The 20,683-nt window shown below is 47.3% G+C and overlaps 2 protein-coding genes and 1 long non-coding RNA gene across 3 annotated transcripts; all 3 read right to left on the reverse strand.

The window, feature by feature from the left end:
- Positions 1-950: 950 nt before the first annotated feature.
- Positions 951-3,305, reverse strand: LOC135387407 (uncharacterized). The gene has a single exon (XM_064616619.1). The coding sequence runs from the start codon at positions 3,303-3,305 to the stop codon at positions 951-953; it is 2,355 nt and encodes a 784-aa protein (XP_064472689.1).
- A 109-nt stretch (positions 3,306-3,414) lies between these two features.
- LOC135387419 (uncharacterized) lies at positions 3,415-8,572 on the reverse strand. Its single transcript, XM_064616629.1, has 4 exons — positions 8,564-8,572; positions 7,359-7,412; positions 3,928-4,188; positions 3,415-3,825 (listed from the first exon to the last, which is right to left on the reverse strand). The coding sequence occupies exons 1-4, from the start codon at positions 8,570-8,572 to the stop codon at positions 3,415-3,417; spliced, it is 735 nt and encodes a 244-aa protein (XP_064472699.1).
- Positions 8,573-8,584: 12 nt separating this feature from the next.
- Positions 8,585-19,026, reverse strand: LOC135371082 (uncharacterized). Its single transcript, XR_010415503.1, has 4 exons — positions 18,996-19,026; positions 17,119-17,225; positions 14,459-14,524; positions 8,585-8,638 (listed from the first exon to the last, which is right to left on the reverse strand). It is a non-coding gene; the product is annotated as an uncharacterized LOC135371082 (long non-coding RNA).
- Positions 19,027-20,683: the final 1,657 nt, after the last annotated feature.

Raw genomic sequence — 20,683 nt, forward strand, 5'->3', positions numbered from 1 at the left:
CTCATTCGGTCTATCCTCCCTTTGATAACTGAAAAGTTAATTGATGAAGGGTAATTAATAAATCGACACAGATGCTTGCCTGTGTCCCCTCGAGGTTGGCGATGAGTACATAGCCACTGGTTTAAACTGAGAAAAAATGATTTTTCTATTTTGAAACATTACTTCGATGGTTACAGTGGACACCCCGTACCTCTGTACCCGTACCCGTACCTCTGTGAAAGAAATAAGCAGTGGGTGTTTTCCACTACATCACTTCGTGTTGTCTCGTTCGTACGTCACTTTTTTATCAAAGAAACTCAACAAACTGGAGCAGAGAATGGCGGGTGGTTTCGGTTTAGCATGCTTCTGGTTCCCGTTGGTTCGCACAGCAGCACGAACATGTCGGTTAACTGTGCGTAATCACCTTTCGGGTGTTTTGTCCTCGGAAATACATTCCTATATTCCTTATGATTTGGTTATTTCGCTCGCAAGCATACGGACGCTGCTTCACATCGCTCCTTCATCACTTCATAGGTGGTAACCCAGTGAACCTGAAACACCCCAGAGACGTATCAGAAAAGCAGTGAACGTCACATATGTGTCAGACGTCCATCGGACGTTCCCTGTATGTCCAGAATGTGATGTAGAAATGTGTCTCACTTTGCATATCCCAAGGAGATCTTCAGGATGCCAAAAGAAAAAAGCAAGAGTGCGATATTGGTCTTCTATCCTGGTCTTCTGTTAGAAGACCAGGAGACCTCCGAACCTCCGAACTCAAAGAACTAAAACTGCACGCGCGCGTTCTATACAGGGCTGATGCGTGTACGGCTAAGAAAACCGCAGCTCACGCCGTCCACAAAGGAGACGATACCAGCAGCTGACCTTTACTAGAAGTGAACTGAACCGTAGCTCAGCCTACAAGCGAATGCCCAAAGCGCGAGACCCCCGCGCCCCCATTCTCCTCTTCGTTCTCAATCTTTAACATCCTCCCCGGGGCCAGGATCCACGCTAGCTTCGAGTAGGTAGAGCCGCTGCGCAGGGCGCACGATATGTCGTTTGTTCGGCAGTCTTAGCGTGAATGCTCTTGCGACGCCGTCTCGACCTGGGTGGCTGGCGGTTACGATTGCCGTTTTCCAGAGGAGCTGTGGTGTTGAGTCATCTCCCACGATGACTACATCACCCGCCTTCAACGCCGTTGGGTCACCGCGGGAACTTTCGTGGGCGGAGCGCAGCTGGAGGAGGTACTCTCTCTTCCACCGCCGCCAAAACATCGCGAGAGCTTGCAGCTGCTCTTCCCTGAGCCTGTGCAGCGTCGTCGTCCCAACCTGCTCCTCTTCTGGGGATGCCGGGAGCTGGATTGATCTGCCGCCGGTTAAGAAGTGCGAGGGCGTAATTGGTGGCGCTTCGTTGGGATCAGAACTCACACCGGTTAGCGGCCTACTATTTATCACCGCTTCAATTTCGTGGAGCAACGTGGTGAGCCCTTCAAAGGTCTGACGCGTTCGTCCAAGTGAGACCTTCAGTGCGCTTTTCATGGTCCGAATCATCCGCTCCCACCACCCGCCCCACCAAGGTGCGTAGGGAACATTGAACTTCCAGGTGATGCGAAGGTTGGCGGCAAAGTTTTGCACATCCTCGGCGGGCAGGAGAGCGAGGATACCGGCGCATCTTTGGAAGGTCCGGGCGTTGTCTGAATAGACTACGGATGGAACGCCGCGTCGCGCGATGAAGCGCCGAAAGGCGAACAGGAACGAGGAAGTGGTCATGTCGCTAACAAGTTCCAGGTGGACGGCTCGTGTGACGGCGCACGTAAAAAGTGCGACGTAACTCTTCGTGACAGTCGGACCCTGCTTGACATAAAGGGGGCCACAGAAATCCACGCCGATCACATGGAATGGTCCGGACTCGGTTATACGGTCACGCGGAAGTGGAGCGAATGGAGCGTGCTCTGGTCGAAGCTTCATGCGGCGGCATACGAGGCACCTAGCGACGACACACTTCACTGCCTGACGCCCCTTCAGGATCCAAAAGCGACTGCGCAGGTCAAGTAGCGTCGTCTGGACCCCTGCGTGGCACAAACGTACATGTGTGTGCATCACGGTGTGATGCGTGAACAGGTGCGTGTTTGGTAAGATGATAGGATGTTTCAAGCTGTCTGAATCAAGAAGGTCAGCTAGTCGACCCCCGACACGCAGGATCTGGTCGCTGTCCAGGAAAGGCCGCAGTGCCGCGAGTCGTGACGAGCGGGGCAGTGGATGGGCACGACGAAGAAGTGCGAGGGTTTCGCGAAAGACTTCCTCTTGGGCTTGCCGAATCCAGTATAGCTCCGCTTCGGCGATCTCGGATGCAGTTAACGGGCCGCGGTTGTGTGATTTTCTGGGATGGGTGTTCTTGATGAACCTGGCAACCCATGCAGTGACTCGAAGCATTTGGCTGAGAGTGCCGTAACGATCTAAGCTGAACACAGGCGGAGGACGTTCTGCTGACGCAGCGTTGCACATCGATGGTAGAGGAGCGTCCTCAGTGCTCGGTGGTGGCGACGGAGGACGATCGGACCACTCGGAATGCCAGTTATTGCGGGGCTGAGACAACCATGGAGGTCCATGCCACCAGAGAGACTCGTTCTGTAGGCGATGAGCAGAAATCCCGCGAGTTAGAAGATCTGCTGGGTTGTCCCGGCTCTTACAATGGTGCCATGCGGAGTCTGTTGTCAACCGGCGAATTTCGTTCACACGGTTTTGAACGAAGACAGGTGTCCGGGACTGTGCGCTTGTGATCCAGTGGAGTGCGACGGGGGAGTCTGTCCAGAACTCCGTACGCAGCGGAGAGAGTAGTGGCATCTTTCGTGCATGCGCAGCCAGCCGCGCAGCGATGAGGCACGCGAGGAGTTCCAGGCGCGGAAGAGAGACACTCTTGACCGGTGCTACACGTGCCTTGGCAAGGAGAAGGGATGCGGTCCACTGTTCCTGTGGATCGAACGTGCGTAGATAGATTGCAGCTCCATACGCGCGGGGGCTGGCGTCAGCGAACACGTGGATCTCATCGTTGCCGTCCAATGAAGTCGACGACAAAGGCAGAAGGCGCGGCAGACGTATCGAGTTTAAGAGCGGTAGCTCGGAACACCAGTCCGCCCACTGCATGAGGTGCGGGGCTTGCAATGCATCATCCCACCCTTGATCGCGTGCCCATAACGACTGGAAGACTAAGCGGGCTCGGATTGTGAACGGTGAGAGATATCCGAGTGGATCGAATATCCGTGCCACGCCGTGAAGAATGGTGCGCTTCGTGATGGGCTGGTTGGCGAGATAGGACGAGATGCCATTCATAGTGAACGTAACTTCGTCGGTGGGACGATGCCAGTGCAACCCGAGGACCTTCACCGTCTCCTGACTGCTCACTGTATCGTACGCGATGCCGTCTTGGCAGAATTGACGGTCAGAGGGTCGGCGAGTTGGAGCACCACTTGCGGAGGTCCATGCCAGCTTCTTGCAGCATCGTGACTGCCTCACGATAAATCAGAAGCGCGTCTTCTTCTGATGTGGCTCCTACGATGAGGTCGTCTACGTAGAAAGCGTGTCGAAGGCGCTCTGTAGCCGCTGGGTATTTATGTTGTACACTATCGAAGTGGTGACGGAGTGTGGCGGCTAGGAGAAACGGACTAGATGCAAAGGGGACACGCGTCATTCTCCATTCCTGGATCTGGGGGCATGGGTTTTCTGGACATGGAAGGTCTTCTGGCCACAGAAAACGCAATGCGTCGCGGTCTTCGGGACGAATTAAGATCTGCAGGTACGCTTTCCGGATATCCGCGGTGAGAATGATAGGATAACAACGGAAGGACACCAACTGAAGCAGTAAGTCTGCGTTGATGTTGGGCCCCTTCTGCAGTACTTGGTTTAACGATGGGGCACCGCTGACGTGTCACGACGCGTCGAATACCACGCGAACCCTTGTTGTCACTGCTTCCTTCCGGATTACAGCATGGTGAGGAAGATAGTAGAGGTACTCCTGAGGTACCTCCGGGGCTTTCTCTGCGTGGCCTTCGAGGAAATATTCGGAAATCGTGTCGTGGTACTGCTTTAGGAGATCCGGATGGTCTCGAAGACGCCGAAGCTGCGAGAGTAGTCTCGTCTGCGCGATGCTGCGGTTATCAGCCAAGACTCCACAGCAAGAGGGCTTGATGAGGAGTGGTACCTGGTACCGGTCTCCCTGAAACGTGACGTAATCCTGTTACCTGAGCGGTCGCATGACGAATAGAGCATCCTACAATGAAACGCTACCCATGGACGAATGAACCTGGCATGCCCATCCCAATGTAAACTGGTAGAAGGGCCGCTCCTGGTGTTCTCTCCCTGCATGGTTGCAACGGTGCTCGGTAGCATGGTTCGCCCATTGAACAACACGTGATGATGTAATTTTACGGTGTAGGGGGTGAGCTGTTGGTGTATGTTTCTTGGTCGTCTCTCAGCTTACGCGGAGGCTGTGACCAGACTATGCGCATGTGCGCGACCTTGAGTAGGAGGGGGCCGTTACTCGGACTTGTCTGAAGAACGCACGAACGGCGCGAGCTCGTCGGTCCAACTGCCGCTCGGTTTTGGTCCTTTGGTGCTGCCCACGCGGACTTGGTTAGGCGCACACCGAGCGTGGTTCAATAGAGAGCGCTAGGATACGACGTGTATGTGAAAAGTGTCCATTTCAGTGTTGTTTTAATGCGTTAGCATTAGGAGTGTCAAAATGAAAAAAAGCTGTATCTATGTGTATGTGTGTGTGTGTCCGTGTATGAGATGGTGAAGCCTCACGGAGGCAGCTGTATAAGTGGACATGTAAGGGGGTATGAAAGGGTAAATGGAGGTACATGATTTAAACTTTAAGTATCGAAGGTAATCAGAGGTAATTGCGAGCATTGAAGCAAGAAAGGTCAGTTTAAAAGTAATGGATGTAAGTTATATGTATGTAATTAAAAGAAAGATTATGTGTAATTAACGTGATGTAAACGTAATTAAAGGGAATTAAATGAATTTCAAGATAACCTCATGTAACCTGCGGTTACCTTCCGCGATTAAAGGGTAACTACAGTGTAATTGAAAGTTATTGTGGCTAATTAAAAGTTAATTAAATGAACTTACATTTATTAATTAAAAGTGTCGAACCGGCAGTCAAGTATGGACGGGAGGTGGCAACTGGTTGCGAAGTTATGCCGGAAGTAGAAAACCGGAAGTCGAGTTGGACCACAAGTGGATACCGGAAGCCAAGTATATACCGGAAGCGGGCAACTGGAAGTCGGGCTTAGACCTGAAGTGGACTACCGGAGGTTGGGTTTATACCGGAAGAGGCGCTTAATGGTCACGCATTTGTCTCGCATTGACCGCTAAATCGCCACTGAATTTTTTTCAAGGCGTCACTTTATGCACCGATAAGCTGGTTAAACAAATTTTGGTTGCTGTATCGATTTTACTCAGTTACGGTTTGACGTTACTAATTTGTGATGGAACACTCCATTCCAGACACCTTACTCCCCACTGCTTGAGATATTTTTCTTTCTTCATGTCGCAATTCAATTGGACCTTGAAATGTCCCGCGATTAGTGGTACGTCGCCAGAAGAATGCGGATTCCAGCGAATCATATTGACTGTTGATTGTGCAATGCCTTGGGACATTGGAACATGTGTACGCCTGAAACACTCCCCCGACAATGTGCGCAGCGTGTTTTGTATGATTGTGTCAGCACTGGATAACGATGCCATGGTATGTATTTTCGAAATCAAATAGTTTTTGTGCAATGCCTATTTCTTGCTTGTATCTTTTTTGCTCGTGGCGACTACTACAGTTGAAATTAGACTTGGTTGACGGCACGATTTACTTTTCCACGTCAGGTCGGAAGCTTAAAATAGCACGGGCGAATGAGACCTGACCCAGTGGATGTTATGCGTTTGTGTGATATTGCTTGTTCGTGCATAGCTTCCTTCGTCACGTAGGAAAGGCCCATCGTATCGCATGTGTACCACATACACGAACGGGTGTGCTGTACCTCTTTCATAAGGTCGCAGTACCTCCTCTTCAATCAAGATCTACATCAAAAACAAAGTGTCTCATATTCATGCGGCACATAAGCATTACCACGCGTGGAGTGGACTGCTGGTTCGCAGACTGTCCCATCCCCTGATCCGTGCAAGTACCAACATGCGTGAGGTGCGAGCACATCAAGTTTTTCTGTTGCACCCACCCTGTACCAAAGTGCAAAGTTGTGGCAGTTAGTATGACATAGCTAGTGAAGGCTGCCAAGAGGCACAAGAGACCTTTCGTTCAATGTGACACCTCTTTAGTTTATAAAGTCCGTCTGAGCTGTGACATGTACTATATTGGGCAGTCTGGTAGGTGCCTTAATGTTTGGCTACTTGAGCATGAGGCTGCGATAAAATACACGCCCAATGGTTAACTTGCAGTACAAGTTAGGGATTGTGGGTGCACACCTTTATTTCACCGCACGTCTACGCTGGCCAAGCATCCCAATCAAACGGTGAGGGAGATACACGAAGCCTTCAACATTTTTCAACATGGTCCCGATTGCGTTAGCACCCCGTCTATAGCATTGTCATCCGTGGAATTTTATTATCTTGCTTAATGTACACAGACCGCTGATATCGCCAATTAAGTGTTTCGGCTCCCACGGGGGTCCTTCCTGCTTTAACCGGTCCTGCTGAACCTGCCTTGATGCTCATGACGTCATCATACTACGTATGTCTAGTTGATTGTTCCCTTGTAGTAAATTTGTAAGTTGTAAGTAAACTGTTCCTGTCGTTGTGTCCCTTTTCTTCGTCCATCGTCTCCCCTTGGCAGATTTCACTAGCTATGTACCCACCTCGTCCTGTTGACAGTAGTCTACCCCTCAGACTACTAAATGCAAAGCCCCTGTGCTAGACCTTCTAGTCCAGCGGATGAGATGATCATCAGTACAGATACCCTGAGAGATGTCGTGCTCCTTCGAGAAACCCGACAAGCAAGGACAACGTATCGAGGTGGTATGTCAAGTTTTGGCCCTCTCATGACTTTCACTTGGTTCATGTTGAGTGCTGGTCAAATATCGATTTGAATCATACCCTATACTTTCATCTTCTCTGATTGAATGTTATAGCTATAGCGGTAACGCTGGCCATTGTGAGTCCAAAAACAGTATCCTGTGCGCACCATCACAACCACCTCCGAACACTAAAATTTAAAAGCAAAAGTCAACATATCAAGCCTGTCGCATTTTGCCAGTCGTACGACCCATGATTACACCAATATACGAGCACATACTAAACAACGACTGTCACTTCAACGCAATCTGATTGTCCGACTATAAGTTCAGGACGAGCGTAAGATAACCATGAAATTCTTACTTCCAAGCTGTATATGAGGGTCGTCAAATTCTTAGCCTCATCCTTGGCGAAGTGCTAGAAAAGAAGTGAATTTCTTATTCTTACGTTGGGGCGATACAAGTATAGCAGCAACAGGTCACCTCATTATGTACACCCTGCTAGCCTGTGAAGAAACTGGCCGTACTGACACTCGTTACCTCGAACGTGGTCACGAATGTAGGCGAAGAAATAGCCACCGATGTAAAGACTTTCAAGGGTTTCATCTACAGAACGAGAAGGACAGGATACCTGCAAATGTTTCCGTGTCACGTACGACTGTCGGAGCTTGCTCGGATGACGGCAGCGCCTATGAGTCATTCGCTGTCCTAATTGCATTTTTCGCTCAACAGTGTACAGGCTGCACAGAAAGCTAAGTAAAAAACACTCTGGGCATACGCGGAGAGCAGACAATGTAGGCTGTGTTAACTTGAGTTCCTCACGTCTGCTAGGTATCTCATCTTCCAGTGCGACATCGGGCACACAGGTATCCACGAAATCACGATTGGATGGACATTGAATCAGATAACCTCAGTGTGCAGTTGTCCACATTGTCTTGATGTCATATCAGTTCAGCGATGTTGTGAGTACAGAGGCAGAGGCACGCTATCACTGATATTGCATATTAAAGGGGCACTGAGGTGATCCCCAATCTTGCAGCGTTTTCCAACAAGTGAAGTGAGTTCCTGCTAAGGAATGACGAGCGCAGGTGGCCAACAGAGCGAGCGCGAGGCTCTGTTCCGCACACCGTTCAAAAATTATTCAGCTTGTGAAAACAGGGCATCGCAGAACGGGAAGACATCGTGACGTATGCTACTCCCCTCATGTGACTGGTGACGCACAGCGGCACAGCTCAAGCATGCATAACCGGTGAGTGAATTGCGAAGAAAAAAAAACAAATAAACAAGGCACAGTGCCTCCAACACGTCACGCGAGAATCGTGTTCGGCGTCTGCGGCTGCTTTCTCTGGCTCTTTTTGTAAATTCAATTGCACAGCAATAACGCACCGCACAGCGAAAGTATTTTGCATGGTGACTCCTGATGGGCAGCTTGACAGACAAGGCAGGATTCCAAATGATGTTAAATGTCATCTGATATCATGGTGGCCACTAAGTGGATATCTTAGACGTGATACTTTGAGTAAAATTTCACTTTTGCTTCCGCATCACGTGACAAATTTTAAGGCTTACCTTGTTCATGTTAGCAAGAGATAAAAATACTTCAGGGACACAGCTCGCAATTTTGTTCTTGAACTCCTTCATGTCCTTCAAAGGGAAAGTACAGTTTGTTATCTGCACGATAAGCACAGTCTCGAAAGTTAACTACTTCGACCTGGGACATATCCAGGCTAGTGGCCCGCAGTTCCATTCGGCAAAAAGAAGTACACAGCAACTTTTTTGGAAGATGAAGAAAGGGGAGTTTCATCTCCAGGGGCGTTACTGAACCACATTGCTGATTGTGATGTGGGGAACGAAACAATCAGAAACAAAAGAAAACGAAAAGAGGAAGGAGCTAGAAAAAGTAGTTTCAGACCAGTGGTCCTTGCCCTTGTGAACACATCTTTCTGAGACCCAGAGGAAGGGGGCAGGTTGCAAACCGGTTGCAACCGGCTCAGCAGCTGCATTATGGACATGGTAATCTCATATGTGGCTATATATGGACAGTTCGTACGGTTTTGCTTGTGCTAACCGTGAATTGCTATACAACTAGTATACAACTAATTGCTATACAACTTCTTTTTGAGTGGTGAATGCACGCCTTTGTGAGTGCTCCTTGTTCTGACCGGGGGGGGGGGGGGCAGTGACTTGTTTGTGGTCGCCCTGATAGAGCTGTGAAAACTTTACACATGCGCGAAACCTGCTCCTGAACAGAGCAACACCGTAGATGAATGCATCGTAGAGCGGGATCACACCGAGTTTATGTATTGTCGATCAATATGCTGTCAACAGTGATGTTTATACCCTGGGCAATGAAAGTAGTAGTACACATGAGCAACAGAGACGAAGGAGGCTAGCTGATAACTGTGAGAAAGCAGTAAACCTGGGAGGCAGCAACAGTGCGTGTGCACGGGACGGGTTTATTCCGAAAGTGGGGCAGGTGCGCCAGAATGGGTGCGCACGCAACGAGGTTAGCATGTCGACTTCTTCTAACACCCCCCTCGACAGGTTATCCCTCGATGAGCCCCATCCGTTGCCTTAACGCCTCCAGTCTCGGTCGTGGTAAAGGTTTCGTCAACGCATCCGCGATGTTGTCAGTGGACTCGCGGTACTGAAAGTTGATGATGTTGCGTGCTACTAGATCACGCAAGTGATGGTGACGGACGTCGATGTGCTTTGTCCTGGCGTTGATCCCTTCACTAAGGGCAAGCTTAATGCAGCCCTGATTATCCTCGAACATAGGTGTCGGTTGATCAATGACTAGTCCGAAATCTTCCAACAATGGACGCAGCCACAAAACTTCCTGTGAAGCATAAGCCGCGGAAATGTACTCTGCTTCGGTGCTCGACAGAGCAACAGATGACTGTTTTCTGCTAGACCAAGTGACCGGGCTGTCTCCAAGCAGGATGATGTAGTCACTTGTTGACTTGCGGTCAGTGACGTTGCCGGCCCAGTCTGCGTCGACATATCCTGTCAAGTCCAAGCTTTGTCGACCTGTAAGGGTCAGCTTAAAGTCCCGAGTATGCATCAGCTTCTTCACGGCCCCCCAATCTCGCTGACGCGGACTGCTCACTCGACGACAAAGTATGCCAGTTGCGCAGGCGATATCAGGCCGTGTCGTCGTGCTCAGATACAGCAGCTCTCTGACTGCTTTCCGATACAGATCGTTGCTGGGCAGTAGCTCTTCTTCCCCCGTAAACTTCAGATAGTCTGGATCCATTGGTGTGAAGCTGATCTTAGCAGTACTGAGGTTATATTTCTCCAGCAATGCATCTATTTTGTTCTTCTGATGTAGCAGGAAACAGTCGTGACGTGGTCTCTCTATCTCGATACCAAGGTAGTGGCAGACATGTCCAAGGTCCTTCAGCTCAAAGTGCCTATTCAACTGATGCCAAATTCCTGTTATGGTAGGATTGTCTCGATGGCAAATTAACATGTCGTCCACGTATACAAGTACGTATAGCCGGGATCCGTTCACTACTTGGGTGTACAAACAGGGGTCTGCCTGGCTCCGTGTGAAGCCCGCTCCAAGTAGTACTTGATTGGCTTTGATGTTTCATGCCCTGGCAGCCTGTTTAAGCCCATACAACGACTTCTTAAGCTTACACACGAGATGTTCTTCCCCTGGAGCGATGGTTCCGGTTGCTGCATATAAATGTCTTCTTCGATTTCGCCATTCAAAAATGCGGTTTTTACGTCGAAATGACGAACTCTCAGGTTCTCGGCAGCTGCCACTGTTAAAAGAATCCGCAGTGTGGCGAGCTTCGCGACTGGAGCAAACGTGGCATCATAGTCCTCTCCAAACCGCTGGGAGAACCCCTGAGCGACCAGTCTTGCCTTGTAACGCTCAACGTTGCCATATTTGTCCCGTTTAGTTTTAAAAATCCACTTGCAGCCGAAGGGCTGCTTGCCCTCCGGTAACTGTGCAAGAACCCAGGTGTTGAGCTGGTGAAGCGAATCGATCTCATCGACAGCAGCCTTTATCCATTTGTCCTTGACAGCAGCTGGCAACTTCTGCATGTCCTAAGGAGAAGCGAGACAAATGGGACGCTCGGGCTCTTGAGGGTGTGCTAGTACGTCAAAGGAAAACTCGTGGACGAGTATATGAAAAAGCGAGCATCAAGTAGTTGAACGTCTGGTTCGGGAACTGCCCTTCAAACGAAGAGAGACGACAGTAGGAAACCTTCGTCCGGCGGGAGGCATTGCTACTACTGCAACGAGGTAGGCCACTTCAAGTGGAACTGCCCCCGTTTGAAGGGGCACAGGAAGCCTCGGCAGCGCGCTAAGGTAGCAGCGTCCGACCGCTCGTCATCGTCCGAAACTGCATTTCTCGCCGCTCCCGAGGCTTCCTGCGCCCCTTCAAACGGGGGCAGTTCCACTTCAAGTGGCCTACCTCCTTGCATTAGTAGCAATGCCTCACACCGGACGAAGGTTTCCTACTGTCGTCTCTTTTCGTTTGAAGGGCAGTTCCCGAACCAGATGTTGAACTACTTGATGCTCGCTTTTTCATATACTCGTCCACGAGTTTTCCTTTGACGTACTCCAGCGTCAGGTCGTCGTCGGGCCGTGCGTCCAGGGCTGTCACGAGCGCCTCGTAGCTCTCCGGGAGACCACTGAGCAAAAGAGCCGCTACCTGGAAATCCGTGGTCTCCTGTCCGATCCCTCTCAGCCGCTCGACTAACTCCAAGGTACGCCTTATATAGCCTTGCATGTCTTCGTCCTCCGCTAACTTGGATTGGTAGAGCTTCCTTAGCAGGTAGAGCTTATTGCTAAGGTTTGCTCGCTCATGAACCTTGCGTAGCTCTTGCCACATCGCCTTCGCTGAGCCGCAATTACAGATGTGCACAATCTGATTGTCCTCAACGCTGAGGCAAATCGTGCTCTGCGCTTTCTCATCGCCAGCCGTCCAGTCTCCAGAAGGTGTCTGTGGAGTAGGTCTGACCACGTACGTCCACGTTCCTTCCCGGGTCAGCAACATCTTCATTTTGAACTTCCAGACCTGATAATTGCCGCCCGTGAGCTTTGCAACCGTAAACTTGCCGCTGTCTCCCATATCCACAGTTCTAGTGTTCTGGGCCCATAACCTGTGAGAAAGCAGTAAACCTGGGAGGCAGCAACAGTGCGTGTGCACGGGACGGGTTTATTCCGAAAGTGGGGCAGCTGCGCCTGAATGGGTGCGCACGCAACGAGGTTAGCATGTCGACTTCTTCTAACAATAACAAACAGAACTTGACGAGTCCAGAAAAGTAAGCAAAACGCGTTGATGGACAGCGGAATGCACGTTGCTCCCCGCTAACCAATAGGAGCGTGCTGCTTACATTTAGTGCATGCATTTACACATTTATAAGTGAACAAAGCATCAGCAATATTACGTCGTGCAGTCAGTGGGAGGAAGCTGAAATGCTTCAAGAAGCCGTTATAATCAACCAATTTAAAGGCTTGGATGCATCGTCGAAAAAATAGTCAACGACGTGAATAGCTCTTTTCTGAACAGTTTCAAGACGATTCAGCTCAGTGAGGCAATAACCATTCTACCCAAGTGACGCATAGTCGAGTCGCGGGAGAGCACTATATTTGCAGAGCGTTACAGAGACGCTGAGATAAAATCGGCGGGAATAGCCTCCCAGTTGAGGCTCTTTCGAGCAAAGACATCACTGTGACACTGGTTTGGACAAACCGGTAATTTTCCCACCATTATGCGTCCGAACACGGCAGTGAATGCTCAAGATGTTCCTAAACACTTAAGAATTCAGTCTCAGTATGCCGCTGCCAAGGATATCGTTGGAAACCATTCAAATCTTCAGTCGGCATGATTAGAGGCAATAATATGAACAACATAATACAGATGATTAGATGCACGACACGCAGAGAATTTGCCTTTACTTCGCTCTAAGATAACCGGTAACTTATCTTTATTCAACTAGACAAATTCGCACTTTGAGCGCTTCCACAATTGTTTCAATGCAAATTCTGGGCAATAGATCTCAACGGATTCATCGCAAATGCAATAACACGACACCGCCATCCCATAATGTAAAGCATTACGAATTGTGTGCGCCTCAAGAAAGACTAATAGCTAAAGAGCTGGAGGTAGGTGAATAAATACCTCTTGTAGGTTCGAGGGTTTAAAAAAATACCTAGTACTGCTGCTACGTCTACATAGAAAACTTAGAAGACGTAATAATAACCAAAGGACCTCCGATGAGGATACCCTCATCATATGAGAATAAAGTGGTTTGGCTGTTTGTTTCTTCGATGAGGAGGTGCACGATACTCATGGAGGGTTCCAGAACTGCGACTCAACAGGAGGCAGTGGTTAGCATGAGTGCTGGACAGACACCTCGGTGAGGAGCGCTGACAACAAACCTTTTTGATGAGTTGTTGGGGTTCTCCATCCCAGAGGCGATACTCTACCATACTCTACCCCAGTGTTACACGTAATTTGGTGAAAATATAGGAAATTCGTGAAAATATTACACGCATTTGTCTGCCATGCTTGCAAGAGTACATCCAGCGCAAGGTTTCCGAATGCCACGAAATAACTCTCGTCAAGACGCTGTAATACTTCATCGAATGCGACTCAATAAGGCTTTTACAGCCCTGTCGCGTTACCACTTGTGACAAGTTGATGCTGCGATTTGGAAGATCTAGAGTACAATCTTTTTCATTGTCTGCACTACCAACCTTTCAGATCCACACTTTCAGTGTCTGTAAATCACATGGTCTCTCGCCCTCTCACTGTATCAACGTTTTCTCAACAATCAAACCACTTCTAAAGTTCTGCACACCGTAGTACTTTCGTCCTCAGTTTAAGGCAATTCATTAGTATTCCATTTCGCGAAGTTGCGGCAGGCAAAGGGGAAGAATGTCGCCCCTGAAGATGAAACTGACCACTCATCATCGTTCAAATAAAGTTGCTATTGTCAGTGTGTGGACCAATGTCCCATACTGTCTACGAAAAAGAGTTCTTTTTGGACAGGGTGTTGGTGAGCTGGAGTTGACCATATGCCGTGTCGTCAGTCACGTGAGATATCGGAAAGTGACTGCATAAGACAGCACAGCGCGTGGAGATTTCACTCCCATCGTCTTCACCGCGTTATCACGGCGAGTCGGCGGGCGCTGTATACACTTGGTCGCGCCAATTGTTCAACTGTATTTTAATTAGGGGCAAATTAGTTCAGTGAGTCATTCAATCCGTCTGTGGAGACGTCAAATACTATCATATTGGGACTTCAAAACAAGTAATCAAAAGCTACAGGCTGCTGATATATAAATATAGACTCGGAGTGACGACGGTTTATTAACGACTAGGAACAGCCGTTTGCAGTCGTGATTGATGTGCGATGCTAGTAGCCTCAATGCGTGCGGTGCTAATAAGTTGCCAGCTATCCACTTCCCCCCTCCGCTCCCCCGCCCCTCCCCGCTTACCTCATATTTCACACTCTGGTATTTTTCGTAGCATGCACGGAGAACGAAACAAATCAGTGTGATTCCCTGAAAAAAAAAAGAACATTAAAACAAAGACAAAACATTATTTTTGATTCATTACAACTATAACTACGTTGATACCTCTACGTGCGAACCAAACAGCTCTACATATGATGCGCCTGCCTAATGTGGCCAAATGAGGCCGTGTATGGGCTTGTGCATAGAAAAATTGGACTGTACCCGGAGCAACTTCGACTTGTGCGAGTGTGGGAGTGGTCTACAAAGACGATGGCGTTCATCCAGATGGGGTCTGAGCACCGTGGAGGAGCCACAGCCAAGCAAAGAACCTAAGATCGTGACGTCTTCATGTGAAGCACTACGACTGAGCCCGCCCCAATTTCGTTTTCCCTTTTTTTTCCTTGATAGAGTCTTCTAAAAAGACGATTAGAGCAACGTGAATTCTGTATTCGCAGGTGGGCCGTACGGTCAAGCGAAGATCCTGTAGGACAGCGTATGCAACTGCTGTACGACAAATTAGCTAATTCATTAATTAACCTATTAATTAGATGTTTTCTCTGAAATACGAGATGGCAGAAGTGGAACCATTATTATTCAAATCAATCGTCCTTATTAAACATCATTATTATGATGTACCGTAAACATAAACATTCTGTAAACATAATTATTATGCTGTGTATATACGTTATTCTATCCGTTAAGCTTAACGGCCGCTGGCTCATGCAATATGGCACTCCCCTCGCCTGTACGTCCCAGTTGCGGAGGTTTCCTTCTAGCATCGTCCTCAAGATTTCTATGGTGTGCGCCAGTTAGCGTTGAGACGTTCTCTTTTACTGGTATGTCATGTTCACTGCCATGATTTCTGTCTGCCATCATGCTATCCGTCATTATGGCGGATGCCAGAGCACATCATTTGATAGTTTGATGTCTTCCCGTGCTGTCTTCGTGTTTTTGCTTTGGGTTCAGCAGTACTTAGCTTTGCATGTAGGGGAACGTCAACTGCGGACTTACGGAAATTGCGGTAACTGCATCGAGGCTTACCACAACGCGATCACGATTGCCGCTACCAAAGTGGACGACCAACGTCTATGTGTTTCGAAATCCGGGGTCTTGCGTGTGGTATGTAGAAAGCTGACGACAGTTATAGGATAATGTGAAGGAACGTGCTATTGTTGATTTTCTAGCGCCAGTGAAGCAAACGTCTAACGGAAGATGAAAAGTTGTGGCTGTCTCACCTGAACAGAACGTGAGAAACTTTCCAGGATACTTTATGTATACCAAAGAGGTTTAACGGTAATTCTAAAAAAAGACTCTTGAATACCGCGTGGTGTAGCAGGAGGAACGTGAAGATCAGGTGAAGAAGACGGCTGGTGACGCGAAGTGAAGCAGAGGTATTCTAATGTATTTTACCTGATTAACTTATTTGTAACTTATTTAACGTAATAATAACTAATGCCAATTTCTTATTCGTCCTTAACAGGTTCGTAAAATGACTGTGCATTGTCGTGCGCCGTGTTTTAATGTCTCCCCAGAGGTGGAAACTGAGACGCCATTTTTGCATGGTGGAGGAGCAGCTGTATCAAAAAGGATAACGAAAACTAGTTAATGAGAAACACGAGCAAGTGTACCGAAGCTAGGTCAGGTGCCTATATACAGGGTGTCCCAGAAAACGTGTCATTGAATTATAATAAAAAAACTATACCACCTAGAGTCATGCAGTCAATGGCATTTGTTCGTACTGGGGTTTTGCCACCTCCTCATGTGAATGTCGTGTAACGTAAGTTTAATTATGTAAATTTTTGCGAGCTTAAGTCGAAAATTTGCCTTGTAAATGTCACTTTCTTACCCCACCAATGTGAAGAGCGTGTCTAATTTAGTCAAATTAATGATAATTGAGAGGGATATTCAGGAGCTATCCCATCGGAAAAAATAGCCGAACATCATGAGATCGCACAGAATAGCGCACGATGAATTTTTCAGCGCAATCTTTGTCAGTCCGACGAAAGGAGGTTGGAAACCCAGCCCTCCCCGACATCGCAGAAAGAGATAAAACAGGAACGGCTTATCACGTCCGACTTTCGCTGGGATAATGCTTTCCCTCTCCCTATTTTAGAAACTGTTACTTTTTCTACTATCACTCTGTGGGCTGGCTTCGGAACCTCCTTTCGTCGCACTGAGAGCGATTGCGCTCAAAAAGTCATGCGCGCTATGGTCCGGTGCTCCGAAAACCGTCATATTCGGCTATTTTTCCCGATGGGATAGCTCGTGAATATCACTGCGAATTACCATGAATTTGAGTGAATTCGGCACGCTCTTCATATTGGTGGGGTAAAAAAAGTGACCTTTACTTGGCGAATTTCCGAGTTCAGTTCGCAAATATTTACATAATTAAACTTTGAGTACATGACATTCACATTAGGAGGTGGCAAAAACCTAATAAGAACAAATGCTGTTGACCGCATGATTCTAGGTGGCGTAGTTTTTTATTATAATTCAATGACACGTTTTCTGGGACACCCTGTATGCGTTTGCCTATATAGAATGATGCATATTTCTGTTTAATAGCGGGCTATTCCGGAAAACTATTTATTTTCCTAGGAGTCATTGTATCCCTCTTCTTTTAATCGTGACGCAAGAAATACCTTCTGTATCAGTGAAGGCGGATACTGATAATCAGTCATGAGTTGTTTTCCACACGCTTCGAACAGCCTCGAAGCCAAGAATGCTGCCTTTGACATGGTGATGACGCCTGAAAGTATAATTGCATAATTAATGCACATTGCAGCACAATGTTTCAAACATGAGTGGGCTTGTATTGTAATGCAAATCATTTTAATATTATTAATGGTACTGCAATAGTTCTTGTATTAGCACAAGTAGTATTAAAATATTTGTTAAAGAGTATTTGTATTAGTACACTAATACACAAAAATATCTATTACAGGCATTAGTCTATTACTCATAAAAAAAACTAATCATTCTTGGTTTTCACACTGAGCATTGCCCCTGTACGACTCAGCTCAGTATGCTGTGAGAACAACGGCAACCTGGCCTTCAAACCAGATCATATTATAACACATTTATACTGTTCTATTTTTTTCTGTCGCTATAATACTGGTGACTCAAAATTCACCAAGCATATGGTTGGGGCCATCTTTAGGTCTGAAGAAGGCTATGGGTTTTGGTAACATACCTGTCTTTAGGATAAATCACTTAAAAGGGAGGTCGTAGGCCTTCCCACTATAGAAAGCCGTACGATCCAGAGCACTAAATTTTTGTGGTGTTTCGCGGTGAAAACTGTATTTTTAAGGTTAAACATCCACTTGAATTCATCTGGCGGAATGACTTTCCTTTGCAATTCAGGTGCTCAGACTGAACCGACGAGCACTTGATCATTACTTTTTGGGGAAAATGCTTTTCAAGTCAAATTGTATGTAGAGGCCTGTTGTATAATAGCACAAGAAATGTATGTGCCGAAATAAATGTTTCATGTGTGTTGGTGTTCTCCAAAGGCAAGTTCTAAAGGAGCTTATGTTTCCCCCGCATTAACAGCGTATTACAATAGAGTGTTAGTTTTACGTACTATAACACGCGATGACAGAATGATGAACGATGAAAGCAGGAAGTCACTGAAAAGGGTTAGACACCTGTAGGACTCGAACCCACACCTTCTTTGTGTGTTTTTCCGTTATTCTGTGTTCCAGCCTCAGCGCATCAATTTCCATCGTCATAATACGCGGTTTCGAAAGTATTACCGCATTAGTATTGTACCACGCATTTTCACCCTGTATTATATATTACTCTTATAATACAAAACATAATATTTACAGCCCTGGTTTAAGCATCAATCTCGATACCATTTTTCATGTTATTATAAACCGTATTGTATAACTTCATGTAACAATTTATTAATTAAATGGCGACATTTGAAATAATATTTTATTTCATTACTTCGTATTAATATTTTATTTGTACAGCGTTGAACTAATACTGGAATGAAAAGTGCCACTTTTTTGCCAGTTTGCATGTTATTTGCAACTTTTGCCATTCGTCTATTATGAACTTGTGGCTGTCCATACGCCTATGAAAGCGAAAGGCTGACATTAAAAATGTTTCTCGCTTTTTACAAACTGTGCCGGTACTGAGGAAAGGAGCTGGTTTCGCTTCATCTCGTGGTCATGTGGCCTGATACGGACCAGGTGAGTAACTGGTTTTGCACGACTGTTTAGAAAGAAATGTTTGTGCCAGTTCGAAGAGAGGTTCGAACATGTCAATGACCAACTATTATTCTAGTTAATTATCATTATTCGAGGTCACCGTCTTAAATGCGTCCGTTCTCGGGTCCCAATGTCGCTTTGATAGGATTCTCACTGAACATTCGGGCAGCCTTCACACCAAAATTGTCTTCAATTGCCATTATAAACCTCATGCCTTGTCCTGCAAAGCGTCGGCACCACTAAGTTCAAAAATGCCTGAATTGGATTGTGTTAAAACCTGCTCAACAAAGTTCTGTACTTACTGAACTTTTCGCCGCACACAAGGAATTTGTCAGAGCTTACGTTTCCTCTTGCCGATGCTGTTGCGGAACTCCATAGTAGAAATAATCCAATAAGAAACATACCGGCATATATCGGTGTGATCCGAGAAGCAGTAAAACCATCTACTGACGCAGCAGAAAATTCCTATTCCACGAAGACAGTAAAAACTGGATTGGCTTATGTGTAACCAGACGCCGGTATTAATGGTAGCGCAGCTGCCATACATATTTGGCTCAGGTCATAAAGTGTGTGCTTTTTCTCGGAGATGGAAAATTCTTGCGCTACGATCTATACGTTCAGCTGCGTCCCTTTTTCCTTTCTTCTCATTCCAAACCCGTACCTTTAGCCTTGCATCTCGGCAAGATGCATGTTGTTTTTGACATTCGAATTTTACTCGTCCGGGAATTTTCCGTAACTGCCATGCACAAAATATGAAGCATCAAGGTGACATACTTTTGAGTTCAACGAGGAAAACGAACGTTTTAACATCTCGTTTCCATTTTACTGTGACATAATCGTGAGCTACCAATAAACAATGCCCATTGAGCAATGAGAAAAGAGGAAAAAGTTCAAGGGTATTAATATCGTTAAAAAAGACGCGAAATCTAGTGCTCGAGTTCCGAAACGACGACAAGCGCACACAGGGTACTGTACTGGCAAAGAAGGCTTTAATTCCTGTGCACAGTATCCTATAGCCAACTATCTGTGCCCCCCCCCCCCCATCTCTTCTTCTAGTGATGAAAGTAAGGTTTTGCTAGTTTATCTGTTACTGATAATGTTTGCAATCTCCCCGCAAAGATAAGCGGACGGTATACATACAAGCACGCAAGCATACAAGACGGCAAGATGACATATTTGTCGCCAGACTTTTTTTTCTTTTATCGGTTTGGTTCTTGAAACAACAGTGCATTCGATTTCCTGTTGTTATGTACGGTGTGCTAAGGTGTTCTGCCAAATTTCCGTATTTCTTTTGACACGCTTTAAGTAGCGGCTCCCAAGCACATGCAACGCGCTCCTTTTGGCTGAACGAAACATCTGCTTTCGTGGGGTCTGACGCTCCCGCGCTCTCACCCGCAAATCGGGGCGCTTCTCGCGCTTTCCACTCACCTCTCCGGTTGGACCCACCTGCACCTTAATTAATTCATTTAAGGCTGAAGACAGCCGGATTGGAAGACGCCTCTCCGAAAAAGAGCGTGCAGTGACACCCAGAGGCCTAGAAGGCTTTGCACAGGCAACGCGCACGCATCACGTGCACACGCAACGCTTTCGTGTCAAAAGGAGCAATGAGGTGGCATTTAACTCGCTCGAATTCTTTCCTGGTCTTTCAAGCTGTCCACCAGGAGTCACCATGCAAAATATTTTCGCTCTGCGGTGCGTCTTAGCTCCGCAATAAAATTTACACACAGAAAAAAGGCCTGGCAAAACAGCCGCGGATGACCGACACCATGCTCACGTGACATGGTGCCTTTTTGCTTCGTTTTTCTTCGCTGCTCATGCGCCGCTTATACATGATTGGGACGTGCAGCTACACGTCTCCGGTCACGCGCGGGAAGTAGCATACGTCACGACGCACTATCGTTCTGCGATGCGCTCTATGCACGAGGAGAATGCTTTTTTATTTATTTATTTACTGACACATTGCTCGTACACTGATGAAACGTGGGACTAC

Source organism: Ornithodoros turicata, chromosome 1 (genome assembly GCF_037126465.1).
Source record: "Ornithodoros turicata isolate Travis chromosome 1, ASM3712646v1, whole genome shotgun sequence".
Lineage (NCBI taxonomy): Eukaryota > Metazoa > Arthropoda > Arachnida > Ixodida > Argasidae > Ornithodoros > Ornithodoros turicata.

Bases quoted from the DNA above. Each gene is read 5' to 3' on its own strand.
- LOC135387407 (XM_064616619.1), bottom strand. From the start codon at position 3,305: ATGAATGGCATCTCGTCCTATCTCGCCAACCAGCCCATCACGAAGCGC.
- LOC135387419 (XM_064616629.1), bottom strand. The intron at 4,189-7,358 runs GTAAGAATTTCA...GTCACGTTTCAG, and splicing joins CCCTCATATACAGCTTGGAA to GGAGACCGGTACCAGGTACC. The intron at 3,826-3,927 runs GTTCGCGTGGTA...TTACTGCTTCAG, and splicing joins AGGAAGCAGTGACAACAAGG to TTGGTGTCCTTCCGTTGTTA.